Source organism: Fringilla coelebs (assembly GCF_963513975.1).
Source record: "Fringilla coelebs genome assembly, chromosome: 7".
Classification (NCBI taxonomy): Eukaryota; Metazoa; Chordata; class Aves; order Passeriformes; family Fringillidae; genus Fringilla; species Fringilla coelebs.
In genome coordinates this window covers 18146790-18162461 of record NC_140035.1, presented here as the reverse complement: position 1 = coordinate 18162461, position 15672 = coordinate 18146790, and the positions used below count along the sequence as shown (strand labels likewise).

At 33.6% G+C, this 15672-nt stretch overlaps 1 protein-coding gene across 11 annotated transcripts in view; it reads left to right on the top strand.

Moving 5' to 3' along the window:
* The window catches only part of LOC311155931 (sodium channel protein type 2 subunit alpha), a gene marked incomplete at both ends in the record, with an annotated part of 50647 nt that extends 35800 nt beyond the window's left edge, over positions 1-14847 (top strand). For all 11 annotated transcript variants that reach the window (XM_084209422.1, XM_084209423.1, XM_084209430.1 and 8 more), the window contains 7 exons: positions 3645-3767; positions 5742-6023; positions 8350-8403; positions 9542-9683; positions 11387-11484; positions 12546-12816; positions 13655-14847. In XM_084209422.1, coding sequence (XP_084065548.1) covers positions 3645-3767; positions 5742-6023; positions 8350-8403; positions 9542-9683; positions 11387-11484; positions 12546-12816; positions 13655-14847 — 2163 coding nt within the window. The remainder of the gene's footprint in view (positions 1-3644; positions 3768-5741; positions 6024-8349; positions 8404-9541; positions 9684-11386; positions 11485-12545; positions 12817-13654) is intronic.
* Positions 14848-15672: the final 825 nt, after the last annotated feature.

Below are 15672 nucleotides of genomic sequence, written 5' to 3'. Positions count from 1 at the left end.
TATCTGACCCAGTTCATTGCCTATGCATGTCCTCAGTGTGGAACTGAGAGATGGTATCTGAGGGCAGTTGTGCACTTACAGTAATTTTAGCCCATGCTACCATATTTCTTGAGATATTTGCATAAATTCTGGTCTCTTCAATACTTACTCCATATGTATAGAGAAATTTATCATATTTGTAACTCCCACAGGAAAAAAAAATCAGCTAGAGTGACCCATAATTCAAAATGGATGATTTCTTTTTTCTTACCAGCCTGAGTTAGTTTTGTTATACAGTTAATCTCTAGCTCTGTCCTGAAAATCTACACTAGAATGAAGCAGTGTGAATGGTTTTCCTAAGAGGATGTTAATGAAGCAGAGATGCACTTTTACAGGACTGTAAACATTGATTTATTTTTTTTTTAGATAAACTACAACTCATGTTTTAATTATTCTTTTTGTATCTTAAAGCAAATTCGATTATTCTAAGCCATACTCTGTGATTTCCTAGTTTAGCCTCAGAGATGCTCCTATCTGGGCAGGCTTTCAAATTTAAAAATACATCACTATAAGGAAAGCAGCTTATGTTGCTAACTTTTTGCCATAGTTCATAATTTTATAAACAAAAACATGAATCAATAAGATTGGAACTTTCTACTGTTGAAGAATTATTTTCAATATTCTAGCAAGAGGTAAAAAATGCCTTACTGTGTTTAAGGCTAACTCAGCAATTTATTTAGCACCACCAGCACTTGAAAGAAACATGTGAGCTCATGTTATCTTCCTAGAGAAAAGCAGCCTCCTCACTGCTTTAACTGGCAGTTTAAACAGGTGTGATTCAGCAGCATTCTGCCAGTGAGAACACCAATGTCTCCTTCTTCATTAGAAGTGACTAAAGTTAATCAGATTGTTTAATTCCATTCTCTAAAATTATTCAAGAGTAAACACAGATAGTCCTTTAGGGCTTTGACCTTTAATATCTCACACACCTGAGTCTCTCACGCTGACAAGTAGCCACAGTTGCTCTCACTGATTGTGACTAAATTAGATTTTGATAATTATACTAAGAAATGGTAATTTTCAGCTCTGTCACTTTACAGCTGTGACAGATTACTCTTGGTACATCTGCCTACCTCAGTTTAAGACTCTGTCATGCCATTCTACTGCACAGCCTGACTGAAGATCTTGAAGAGGGCTGTCACTGCTAAGCTTCTAAACTTTTTTTTTTTTGGCAACAGATAGTCTATATTAGAAGAAAAACACAAATGAGGACATACAATCCTTAAATTTTAGGAGACATATCTTTCTACCATTTTGAGTTCATTTTAGTTTCTTAAAATTACTGCATCTGCATGCACGAATCTACTTATCAGTATACAGATACATTTACTTTCTCACATACTGGCAACAAAACAGGCGGAACAGATGAGAGAAGACCAAGTTAACAAGACTCAGATCACCAGATAAGTACAGAACATCTGTAAATACAATAGAATTCCAAGCAAAACTTTGCATCCCAAATGAACTGTCCAGAGGAAAACACATTGTTTCCAATAGATAAAGTATTTCTTTGAGAAAAAACTTAATGTTTATGGTGTTAGAGTGCTATCACCATGGTAAGAAAGCTGCCAATAATCCCAAATAGGCAGCACGAACAAGATTGAAGAATTTTACAGTCAGGACCTAAGAACTGCCAATACACACAGTGCCACTGAAGGCTTTCAGGAGCTGCTGCTACCTAACAGTGTGGAAGGGGTCTTATTTGTGAAAGATAGGTAAGGCACAGTGCAAATTTGGGGAGACAATTATAAAATGAAGGAGCCATTATTGTGAGTTCAATTTCATAGGACACCTCACTCTCCCAGTGAAAAAGAGAGATATTTTTAAAATATTTGTTTCATCATTTAGTTTTAATTAATAAAATGTGCTGTCTTTACACTAAGGTTTATTGTTATGCCTGGGTATCTTGTTTATTTGAGTGAATAAATGAATATTCTATTAAAAAAACACAAAATTCTATGTCTTGTTATCTCTGGAACATATTATGTGTTACTAAGGATAAAAAAGATTTATCTCACAGGAAAAATAAATGGTATTAAGGATCATTATTAGTAATAATCAATAATTAATTAACAGTTATTATAATCATTAATATAATGGTCAATAGTTAATAAAATGGCTGAAAAATACTGTTCTCTCTAGTAAGTGAACACACTTCAGTTATAGACTAAGAAAATCAGGAAGATTTTCTTCTTAATATGCTTATAAATCACAGCAAGTGATTTATCCATTTATCCATTAGAGCAATAAAATAATCCTTTCCTTTGTTAAAAAGAATTATATTCTGACATGAAATCCAGTTGAAATGTCCAGCAATGTGAATTCACTAAAACACTATTTTCTGTTAGATAATATACATAGCAACATAGCAATGAATAATTGATTTGTATTTGATCTTGGACTGGCTTTCTTAGACATGATCTTGTAACTCTTGTGTTTGTGAGTCATCTAATTGTTCTTTATGGATGTAAGTAACATAGGAAACCAACTTTTCATATATAGGGCACAATCTTATCACCACTATCAGTGAATTCTTATTTCTGTAGAGTCTTTGAAGAGTTCTTTAAACTGAGGCACAGAAATTAACATTTGAGGGATTTTCTTAAGGACCAAAATCTGCCTATTTTCATTTACATGTCATCTATGCTTTTGGTGGTAGAAATGAATAAAATATGAATAAGGCATGATTTTTCCCCACTCCTGTCTCCAAAACTGTTTGAAGAAAATTAATTCCTTTCATATTAACACTGTCTAAAGCTCAGTTCCATTTGAGAAGCAAATTAATTGCTCCTTACTTAAGTGGATTGTCTTTTAACAAAATCCCAATAACATTCATCAGGAGCTTAACACTGTTGTAGATAATAAAGCTATTACTGCTATAAGGTGAGTAGCTGTTAATATCTATCCCATAATATTTTTCTATACTTAGAAGATTTCAAAAAAAAACCAGAGACTTGCCAGGCAAGTGAGATAGCACCACCTCTTTAATGCATATTTATGAGATATCCTGGTTACTGTTGTTATGAACTGTTTCACTTAGAAGTAGTATTTATAACAAATATTTGTAATTAGCTACTACAATATTTAGTATATTATTAGTGTTTATAGATATTAGTATATATAGATATTATTAGTGTTTTGATGTTATTATTTTAGTGCTTCTATGTTTTTATTGATTAGTGTTTATGTGTTATTTTTATATGGGTGTTTATATGTTATTATTAGTGTTTATAGATATTCACAATATTGACAGATGTTAATAAAATAATTTAATGCATTCAAAATTTTAAATTGTTTGAACGATTGAACCTTAATGAAGTTACAGAAAGTATGGCTATTTTGTCCTTAAAGATTCCTGAAAATTTTATCTTTCACCAACAGTATGCTTCCATATGACTGTTAAACATTATCTACCCATAATAGATAGACATTTAATAGCATATATTCCTTTTTCAACCATGCCTTTGTAAGACCTTTTGCCTTTCCAGCAGGTATGAAAATGGTGGCATTCTACAACTTGTCACTGTTAATTTGTTGCTTGAATTTCTATTCTTTTTAAAAAAACAAGTAGAACAATTTTTAATTTTTTTTTCTGTATTTGATAGGTCTCATTGGTTAGTTTAATAGCCAATGCTCTGGGCTATTCTGAACTTGGTGCCATTAAATCGCTACGGACATTAAGAGCTTTAAGACCTTTAAGAGCCTTGTCACGATTTGAAGGAATGAGGGTGAGATAAAATGAATGAGTCTGAACAAATGTATGCATACAAAAATTGATGTATAAAGGGTTACACTCATGCTTTCTTTGAAGAACTCCAACATGGGAAGGCATGCAAAAATGTGCAGAAAAAGGCCTTTCAACATGTCCTTCTAAACAAGACCAATGTACACCTTACATTTGGAAATTAGACCTCGAGCTCATTAAATTTGCCTGGTCACTGCTGCATAGTTGTGTTTTGCCAGCCCCCCGGCTGTTAAAATTTCCATTGATTTGTGGACCTAGAAAAATAAAAGGACATGACAAATTTCACAGTAGAGGATTGGAGGTTATTTCCTACAGTTTTTATCTGGGAATTTTTTTACTCAATTTCTGTAGCTAACTTCAATTCTATTAGTTTGTCAGTGGTTCAGGGTAGAACACAATTAGCCAGAACACAAAACAAACCAACAATAGGTGAAAAAGCTGACAAGAGTGACACACCAGAAACTTCACTGTGTCTCTCTGTCTACATGCATGGGGGAAAAAACCCCACAGTTAATGCTGTAGTATTAGGGAAAGGTTTTTTGAAAAGACACCTGAAATAAGGATAGGTTTGGAAGTATAGAAGGAGAGGGATGGGAAATAATTTTCTTAGCTAGAGACTTTTTCCTTCATATGAATGTAAATAGAGCTAAAACCCTCCTGTTTAGGAGATTGTCATTTTCATACTCTGCCAATCTGACTAAAACAAGCCAACCAACCAAAAAAAAAAGAAACAAATCCTCCGGAAAAACCCTATTATAAACCGTAACAGACCATGCTACTTACTGAAAAAATTGATACGTAAAAAATTAAAAAGAAAATTTTATTGAGAAATCTCCTTTTAATCTTTCACCTCAAAATACCTCAATGAAGAATGCTGCAATACATATTTATAGTTTAGTCACAGATCTTCCTTTGCCAAATAAATAATGTAGTTCCCATCTGGGCAAGGTGGCCGATATCCTAGTGGTGGCCACACCTGCCAGTGTAGGGAAGTGTGTCCTGTGCACATCACCATCACCAATATGTTTTACATGACTGGCAATACAAACAACACATCAAGTGTCTATCTAATAAATAAGCAAAACTTCTATTGATGCTAGACTACTTTTGGTCAACATAGTGAAATGAAAAATACTACCTTTTTCAAACCCACGCACAAAAGACTACTGCAGTCTCCACTGATTTGCTAGGAAATTATTTTTTTAATATCTGCAACTTTCTTTTAGTTGAATTACAATAAGATAAAACTTTTGTCCAAGGATTTAATCTGGTCTTTTATTACCCCTTGCCCATACACAGAAGCTCAAGGGAATTAAATACAACCAATTAAAAAGAAAAAGAAGGATGCATGTAAGAACAACTATAGTGACTCAGGCAATTTAAAACCAAGACTTTAGAACAAATGCTGTTAATAATGATTAAATAAATCCTTAATTTTGTTGCATTTTGTGTGCACACTGTGCACTGTGCATTTGTTGTGCACTGATGCCAATATATACATATTTTTTCTAAAAATAAAATCATTAATAATGATAGTTTTACATGCAGACATTTTTATTCAGTCTTCCACATCATCATTCTTTGAGCTTTTCATGGTTTATTTTCTATTTATATATTTTAATTTATGTTGCTGGAATTTAACATTTATTTCTCTCTTTTTCTCTAGAGCACACAAATGCTAAGAATTCATCTTGCTACTAACAGGTTTTCTTTTGCTTTTTGATTTATTTTCAGACTTTTGCATTGTCTTTGTTTCCATCTCATTTTATTTCTTGCTTTTTCCAATCTCATTAGCATTTTATTAAACCTTCATTAAAATTTCTCCCACAAATTTTATTGTAATATTTTAACTGTCCATCCCATAATAATACTGCATTGACATTTTTAAAGTATTTTCAAGTATTTTTGATTTTCTTTCCATAAGCTAAGTGGCTATTTTGTCTCATTTGTACACTAGGTGGTTGTAAATGCTCTTGTAGGAGCAATCCCATCCATCATGAATGTATTGCTGGTATGTCTTATATTCTGGCTAATCTTCAGCATCATGGGAGTAAATCTTTTTGCTGGAAAATTCTATCACTGTGTCAACACCACAACTGGTGAGATGTTTGATATCAGTGATGTCAACAATTATACTCAGTGTGTGGAACTCATTAAAAGCAATCAAAGTGCCCGATGGAAGAATGTGAAAGTAAACTTCGATAATGTAGGAGCTGGATATCTTGCCCTGCTTCAAGTAGTAAGTAAATGTATATATTGTCTTTTTGCTCTTTTTAAAGGTATCTAGGAAAAATGGGCAAGTTAAGACTGTAAAGCAGAGGAATAATTTCTCCATAGCTATAATGTACAGCTCAAGGAACTCTATTACATTGTTTCTTGTAATTTTTTTCAATGATAGTAGAGTAATTCTCCTTTCCAAGACTAGGGAATACAGTCTCAGGATGATGATAATAATAATGTGAAAATAGTAAGTGTAGAAAATAAAAGAAACTCTTTAGTGGTGCACAGTGTAGAACTATCATATTCCTTAATACTTACTGAAGAGTCATTATACTATACTAAATAAGTATTATGTTACTTATAAATTTAAATAAGTATTATCCTTGTGAAGTACTGGATGTTATCGCATAGCATCTTTATTCCATTAATTACTACTACTCATACAAAATCTGTAAATTTCATTTCTCCTTCAATTGCTTATCTTATGCACTGTCTTCAGAACTGTCTTTACTCTAGGTACTGAGCGTATTTTATTTGTGTCAAAGAAATAAAAACCTTAGCTCTGTACAGGTTCCTTGCTGAGAATGGAACTTCCAAAGCTAGGATCTGATTCAACACAAGCAAGAAAGCATGTAATTACATTTAGGTGATTGAACTCTGTAGAATCACTTGTCTATAACTCAACATACAGCTTCGCTGAATGAAAAGATTTTTACAGCTCTGATATTCAAAGTTATCTAAGAATTATATGCTTGTCCCTTCTATCTCAGACCATGTCAGTATATCTAGCTGACCTTAATTCCAAAATGAACTACCTAGATTAAAGTGTTTTGCCTGTAAAAGCAATGTGACTCTAATGTGCTGAGTAGTAGTACTGAATGATGACTGATTCTTTGGCTTCAGACCTCATTGCTACCATTGCCTCTGAAGATGTGTAATGAAAACTGCTTCTCCTTTAGCTGTGTATAAATGTCATCTGTGTCACACATCCAGACAGTCTAGGTCTTCAATAACTACTTCACTACTGTGAAACTTCCATTCTTCTTCTCACTCTTTCTTTTTTTTTTATTTTTTTTTTGTTCTGATTTTTCATAATTTTCCTTTTCAAATATTCCTTCTAACCTTTACTTCCCCCCAGAGATTACGGGATCTTTGAGCATGTTTTGTGTCACATCTTCATTTTATTTCCTCCATTAACATTATTCCTTCACTCTTCTGTATTTATTGCTTTTATCTAACTCCGAACCTTTCCTAGTATTGCTATGCAAAGTGCACCAAATAGCTGGCCATTGCCAGAAAGCAGAAAGACGTGTGAAGCCTGGCTTGAAGCACACCTTCTTAGTAGCTGGTATTGCACTGCAAGATTCAGGAGGATACGAACGCTTCCATGGTGCAAGTTTTCTGCTGTGAAAACTGGCAGCTGAACCAAAGTACCAAAGGCACTTCTGGCAAGCACAGATGGAAATATAGTCCTTGGAATGGTTCCTCTCCTGAACCTCCTCAGGAGTGATGGTCTTTGCTCATTTCACAGGCTGTTTAGCTCTTTTTCCTTTATTGTGAATAAGCTTGGAAACCCTGGCTAATGGTTCCACACTCACACTTTCAACTAGCATGTCACACCAACTTTGGTGCTCCTGCGAAAATGGACATCCTGCAGGCATTAAAATAAACTTCTTGGAGTAATGATGGCAGATCTTTTTACTCTTTACTTGAAAAGAAGTCCCTATAGGAGCTCAGCCAAATTTTGAAAGATATCAATTACATCTCTTTCACAGTTCAGTTTTTGGTCTTCTGTAAAACAAATCTCTCAGGAAGCAATGTATATTTTTACTTTGAACAGTCTATTCCTTTTAGCTATTTGGGTTTAAAACATTTCTAAAAATAACAGGTCAGTTTAGACACAGAAAAAACCCCATTCAGATGCATGTTAGTTTCTGTCCAGAAGTTATATTACTGATTCCATCAATTCATGTTGTAAACTTTAAAAAATGCCCGTGGCCATGAGTGATTCTAGTAGATCCTACCTACATATCTCCAGCATTAATGTTTGTCTAAATCTATCATTCTTCATCTGCAAAGTAAACATCTGCAGCTCCAAACATACTGTCAACTTGCTGAGATCTTCAGAGATGGTTTTTAATATTATTTGAATAACTAAAAAGAAAAGTGTCAAAAAAACCAATATTACTGGAAAAAATATTTATAATGTCTGTTGTTGACAAGTATGGTTCAAAAATTTAGAAGTGATTTTATTAAAAGTGGAGGTCCAGATAAATAAATCACTTATTTATTGTATGTATTAAAATTTTTTATGGGGAAGATGAACAATTTTGTTTTATTTCTAGGCTACTTTCAAAGGATGGATGGATATTATGTATGCTGCTGTTGATTCACGAGACGTAAGTGTAAATCTTTCAAAGGTCATCTGTTGACTATTTTCTGATAAAGAGTATAAAATTTAAACAGCTACAAACACAACAAAGAATTATAATCAGCATCACTATATATTTTTTTGAATCTCAGAATTTTTACTGGAATCTCACTTCCTTCTGTTTAGCCAAAAAAACTAAATTAACTTAAGTGGATGGTTTTTTTGAAGGATAAAGTTAGTGTAATAGAACAAAGAAGAGGTTTTTGACAAATTATTTTGGTAATCATAAGTATGAATTAATTTAATATTATATTATGTAGTTATTAAATATGGAATGCATTAATCAGTTTTTATAATTTGTAACTGTGCATTTTGTTGTTTCCTTAGGTTGAGTACCAATGTTACCTAGATATTTTAGTGCAATTAGATTTTAAGGCTGAAGATCACCTTTTAAGCTTTCTGGGGATTAAAATTTTATTTTGGCTACAAAACTAATACTCTGTTTAACTTACACAAATGGTCATGTTAATGATATCCAGAGTAAAATGCCGTTTCATTATCTTTAGCATTTCTGTGCTTAAGCTTGCTGTTCTGTAGAGGTGCAGATGCTGGGATGTGGCATCCAGAAAAACCAAGACAATAACAAAATCTTCCTTCAAAACTTCCTCAATTTAATGGATTTCACAAAACATATATTCACTAAATATTTGTTGAAAGCAGCTGTTCCTAGCTGGATGAAAGAACACTCATGCAAGACCAAAAGAGTTCCAGGGAGATTTAGGCGATAGTAAAACTTATTGTTTCTGTTGCATGATTATATACTGAACACAATATAAAATATTTAGAGTTCTGCTAATAAAATTTTAAGTATTAATGACTGTTTTACATCCCACATTTCTTCTTTCTTCTATATGAGGGATTTTTATATATGTACATAGACAAACATATCTGCGGGCACATTTACTTAAAAATTTCATATGAGCAATAATTCTGTCAGCTTCCAGTTCTCCAAATATTGATTGGAATGGACAAGTTGGATCTTTTTAATAAATTAGTGCTGTTCATAGCTTTTATATCTGAGATAGCATATACCTAATTCTAAATTATACTTATTGTTTTTTACATCTAATATTCTCATGGGTAATAATTTTTTTTATATTTTGTAGGTAAAAGATCAACCTAAGTATGAGGACAACTTGTATATGTATCTCTATTTTGTCATCTTTATAATATTTGGATCATTTTTTACCTTGAACCTTTTCATTGGTGTTATTATAGACAACTTCAACCAACAAAAAAAGAAGATAAGTATTTAAAATATTTCCATATTGGTATGAATTACTAGCTATAAAGAATTAAAAAGTTATTTCTCTAAGGCTAATAAAAATCAAAAGTAATTTCAAGACTTTAAATGAAGTGTCTCTTAAAAAATAATAAATAATATCTGTACTAAAATCTGTGGATGTGATTCTGAACTTTGCATTTTTAGCATTTGGAGAAGTGAAAAGTTGGTTCACAATAATTTGCAAATTGAGTATACAGTTAAAAATGAAGATGGGAAAAGTGAATGTGAATTATTGGTTTGATTAGATGCAATATTATCTGGCATAAAATAATTTCTTTTTCAATTTACTCTATAGTATTAAGATAAATTAAGGTACATTCATTATAATTATTCTTACAAACTCTTGATGCTTAATGAAGACACAATATGGCATTGTGTTGATACAGTAAGTAACGGATCTGCAAACTGATTAAACAATAAGCTAAGAGTAAGTCAAAAAGACCTGGTATGAATAGGCTTGTAGATATAAGTAAAAATGTGTACATAAGGGCTTTTTTTTCTAACGCTTCCATGAGAATGAGATTAATTCATTAGACACAAATACAATCTATATTTTTTTATCAGTAATAAAGCAAAGATATACAGGGAATGGTGGTTTCTTTCTGTATACTTTTGACCTACTTGTATGATTAAAATAATTGTATTGATAGTGCATACAGTTCACTTTTAAAGAACTTTAAAATATAAAAATACAAATAATCACATTTAAAATATTTTGAAGCCTCACAGTTTTTAGTTTTCGAATGCCAGGGTTATTCTAAATTTTTCTGTGCTGCGAAAAAGCAGTTTCATATGATTTGTTTTTTTTCAATCACCAATTAAAAACCAGCAATGCCAGACAGAATCTCTGGTAAAAGAAAACTATGAACTACAGAAATTTTTCCTTGTGCAAATATTCTTTAGCTTCCTGAACATGTCTGGAGTTACTATGAATTTTGTGATGCTTCAGGCTGTGGTAGCCAATTTAGGAGATGGTGACATTGACATTGTGCTTCCATCTGACTCAGTGCAGATTCATCAATAAGCACAATTCACCCATACTGGAAGTCAGTCAGACAGTTGCACATCTGACTGGCAGCATTTGCATCTGCAAACAAAGGCTGACTTGAGTTTGTCAAGGTTCCTACCAGTGGTGTTTTAATTTGCTATGGCATGACATGAATTATTTTCTTAATTTTATGTCAAAGGTGGGGGTTTTTTTGCTGTTAAAACCCACGGATTAGATACTAATACACTCTCCTAACACAACTTCTGCCTCAATGTTATGCCTCTTTTAGACTTGTCTAGCTGTAATCCTAAAAATCTATACAGAAGATAGGCCATATAAGGCACTAGTCGTGCTCCTATTCACTAAACATATCTTAATCACCAAGTTATTGAATAGCATCAGTATAGCAAGAATGCTTTCAGCCATTTCAGCAAAAGTGAGCATAAAGACATTGGAAAAACTCAACTGCCAAGCTGACAAGACACCAGTAATGGGTTTTTCCTGCGTGTTAGGAATGTATATGAGCACCCACCATATAAACACCTGAAAAAAACCCTTCCATTTTATATAAATTAAATATAATTTTAATATTATATTACAGGGAGACATACTGTAAATAAATGTTTTATGTGTGGACATAATACTAATTAATTTTGATATTGTTTCTTTACTTTGGAGGTCAGGATATATTTATGACAGAAGAACAGAAGAAATATTACAATGCAATGAAGAAACTGGGATCCAAAAAGCCACAGAAACCCATACCGAGGCCAGTGGTATGATTGCTTTGATTTTTACACCCCTAATATTGGGAATATAGTCTTGTCCACAAGATAAGGTTATAGGTCTGGAAAAAAAATATTTTTTCCATTTATTTTCTTGTAAAGGTAGAAATTGTCCCTATTTGAATCCATCAGATCATTAATATATTGTTTAAAAACATACACACTGAAGTATTTAATACTGTTAAATTTAATAACGATAAATTTCAAAATTCCCTGCCTAAGTCCTGGAAAACCATAATTGTTTGGATCATTTATTGGTTCTTGTTACCAGGGATAAACTTCATTTTCTGTTTTTTCTCCTCACAGAGAATTTGTAGGAAATGGGGATGCACTGACCCTTGCTGCTGAAGACAGAAAGGGGCACTGGTAACCTATTGGGAAGGACAGATGCAGAAAATCTTACCAAATAAAAGAATGTCCTAGGGAGTAAAGCATAGACTAGGATAAATATGTCTCTAAGATAAGACACTACTCTTGTTATTTACTGAACTCCTACACTGTTTAAAAAAATAAAATACTTGTTGCACCTTATGCACCAAGTGGTTAAAAATAGACTTTCTAAGGAGAGACATATGGCAAAAAACATTGAGCGAAGTACTAAAGAAAAACTAGGATATTACAGTCATGGTGTGTTTGAGACATGCGTCTTCAGCAGCCCAATGATCTCACCAAGCACAATTAGTTTAAGGAAGAAAGAGGGTTAGCATTCTAAAACCATCTGAGAATAAAGATAAGAAAATTAGCATTTATCCAGCTGGTACTCTTGCTGGCTATCAATTCACACCACCCATTTACCCCAATAATATTAACTGTCATTGTTATTACTCTTATTATTGCAGCCTTTCCCTTCTTGCTTCTTCAGCCAGTGGTGAACTTTTTGATTCACTCTAGCAAGATGAGCTATAAATCAGCATGTGTTTGGCTTATTGCCTCTATTGTGAATGAGTCTTGCTTTGCACTCCTAAATCTTGAAGGGAGTTGTTTTCTCATTTGGCATTTTAAAAGAAAATTATTTTCACTGTATAAACTGTATTCTATCTTTGTGTTTGCAGAACAAATTCCAAGGCATGATCTTTGATTTTGTAACCAAACAAGTATTTGACATCAGCATCATGATACTCATCTGCCTTAACATGGTCACAATGATGGTAGAAACAGATGATCAGAGTAAAGAAATGGAAACAATCTTATCCCGGATTAACCTGGTGTTCATTGTCCTTTTCACTGGAGAATTTGTCCTGAAATTGATTTCACTTCGCCATTACTACTTCACTATAGGCTGGAATATTTTTGATTTTGTGGTTGTGATTCTCTCCATAGTAGGTAAGAGCAACTAATTTTCAAGAAAGAACTACTGGAACAAATAGGAAACATTTGTTTCAAGTATGTTAATACTGATTGTAGAATTTCTTTTTTCCTATGACTTACATGTTGATTCAGATCTTCATATTATCCAGCATACAATATATGTAATGTTGCATATAAGATTTTTATCTCTCCCATTAGATTCACTGTCATTTTCCATATCAAAAGACATAGTGGAACTATTTGGCACATTAGATTAATGTGTACAAATATAAAGAGGAATGGTTAGCGGTATATGCAAACTAACCACAGATTTACTTTCAATACTAAAACTGAAAATTATGTGAAATAGGTGAGATATTTTTTGACTTTTGCTAAATAAGATTTGTCAGTTAAAATCTAGTGACTGTCCAAGGTAAAAATGAGTGACACATCTGAGAAAGATTGTGCTGATAAAGCATAGATCTGTTGAAGAAATCTCTGAGTTGCAGAAATTAAGCCAATATCATCCTTTATAAAGAAAGTGCTTATAGGCTCAGCTTCAAGAATTAGCTGTATCTAAGACATAAACATCCCTTTCCCAATCATTTTAAGAACTACTGAAAGCTTAGACAGGGACTACCTACTTGCTATAATCAGTCTTTACTTATTTACCTTCTCTAGGATAGCATTTCAGCATAACACGAGATGCTTTCACCTTATTAACAGCTTTCAATAAAATGTAGTAACTTGTATAATTTTTTCCTATAGCATAGAATCCCTACACTGATTATATTGGAGATAGCAATAACTCAATCTTTCTATAGGTATTAATTAATTTAAAATTTTATTTTAATTATTCCCTTTTTTCTCCTAGGTATGTTTTTGGCTGAGATGATTGAGAAGTACTTTGTATCTCCCACATTATTCAGAGTCATCCGACTTGCCAGAATCGGTCGAATCCTGCGCCTCATTAAAGGCGCTAAGGGAATCCGCACTCTGCTTTTTGCTTTGATGATGTCTCTTCCTGCTTTGTTCAACATTGGGCTGCTGCTCTTCCTGGTCATGTTCATCTATGCCATATTTGGCATGTCCAACTTTGCCTATGTCAAGAGGGAAGTTGGGATCGATGACATGTTCAACTTTGAAACATTTGGCAACAGCATGATCTGCCTGTTCCAGATCACCACGTCCGCTGGCTGGGACGGTTTGCTCGCCCCAATTCTCAACAGTGGCGAGCCAGACTGTGACCCCCATAAAGATCACCCGGGGAGCTCTGTGAAAGGTGACTGTGGCAACCCTTCTGTTGGGATTTTCTTCTTTGTCAGCTACATTATCATATCCTTTCTGGTAGTGGTGAACATGTACATTGCTGTGATTTTGGAGAACTTCAGTGTTGCTACTGAAGAAAGTGCTGAACCCTTGAGCGAGGATGACTTTGAGATGTTCTATGAAGTCTGGGAGAAGTTTGATCCCGATGCAACACAATTCATAGAATATAGCAAATTATCAGATTTTGCAGCTTCATTAGATCCACCTCTTCTCATAGCAAAACCCAACAAGGTCCAGCTTATTGCAATGGATCTGCCCATGGTGAGCGGTGACAGGATTCACTGCCTTGACATCTTGTTTGCTTTCACAAAGCGTGTTTTGGGGGAAAGTGGGGAGATGGACGCCCTCAGAATACAGATGGAAGATCGGTTTATGGCAGCCAATCCTTCTAAAGTCTCCTATGAACCAATTACAACCACACTGAAACGAAAGCAGGAGGAAGTGTCTGCTGTCATCATTCAGCGTGCTTACAGACGTCACCTCTTAAGGCTAAAAGTTAAACAGGTGTCTAGTATGTATAATAGAAATAAAAACAAAGAAGGAGATGGACACATTATAAAAGAGATAATTATTGATAAACTAAAAGGAAACTCCACCCCAGAAAAAACAGATGAGAGCTCTTCTACAACTTCCCCACCCTCTTATGACAGTGTAACAAAGCCAGACAAAGAAAAATATGAAAAAGATAAAGCAGAAAAGAACTACAAAGGTAAAGACATCAGGGAAAATAAAAAATAACGATCTAAGAATTTTGTTAATGGGACAACTTGTTTACAGTCTTTGAGAATGAATCATCAACTGGACTCCTGCCGGAGATTTATGCCAAACTGACAGTTTTTACACATATGTGTGTGTGTGCGTGTGCGCGCGCGTGTGTGCGTATATATACATTAAATATATACTTAAGGTCAGTGCCTATAACAAAACAGTGAACCTCCATCATCAGACTGTGGCTCTGTTAATCAGGGTAAAAAACTTGACAAGAGGTTACTGTTTTCACTACAGCTGACACTGCTAAGAATAAGGGAAAAGGTGGTTCCATAGAGAAGATGGAGCATGAAATGAGTGCAAAAAGATACTTTATTTCCACCACACGTAGAACAGTAATTCTCTTCACTGTTTGTAATGCAACTGCCACATTTGTCATATTTTTACAAAAACTGTATTAGTGTATTTATCTTTTTTTAATTCACAGGTTGTTTACTATTACATGTGACTATTTTTGTAATAGGTTTTATGTTGGGGAAAGAGGTATGAGGACCAGGAGTTCTACTCTCAGATTCTCTATAATGTACAGATAGGAGTGATTTGCATAGACATGCTGCACTTGTCAATCATGCATAAATAAAAATATGACATTGCACAAAGCTGAAGATTTTAAGAACTTCCATGTTTCAGGGTTGCTCTTAAATTTGAAGTATTCTAACTAATTGTATGGCTGCATCCAGACTATGTGCATCCAAATTAATGTGCCTGGAGAGTCTCCTCTAATTTACAGGAATCTGCAATGACTTATTTTTATGTGAATGACTAAACATGAATAAGTTTTTGTTTATGTTAAAA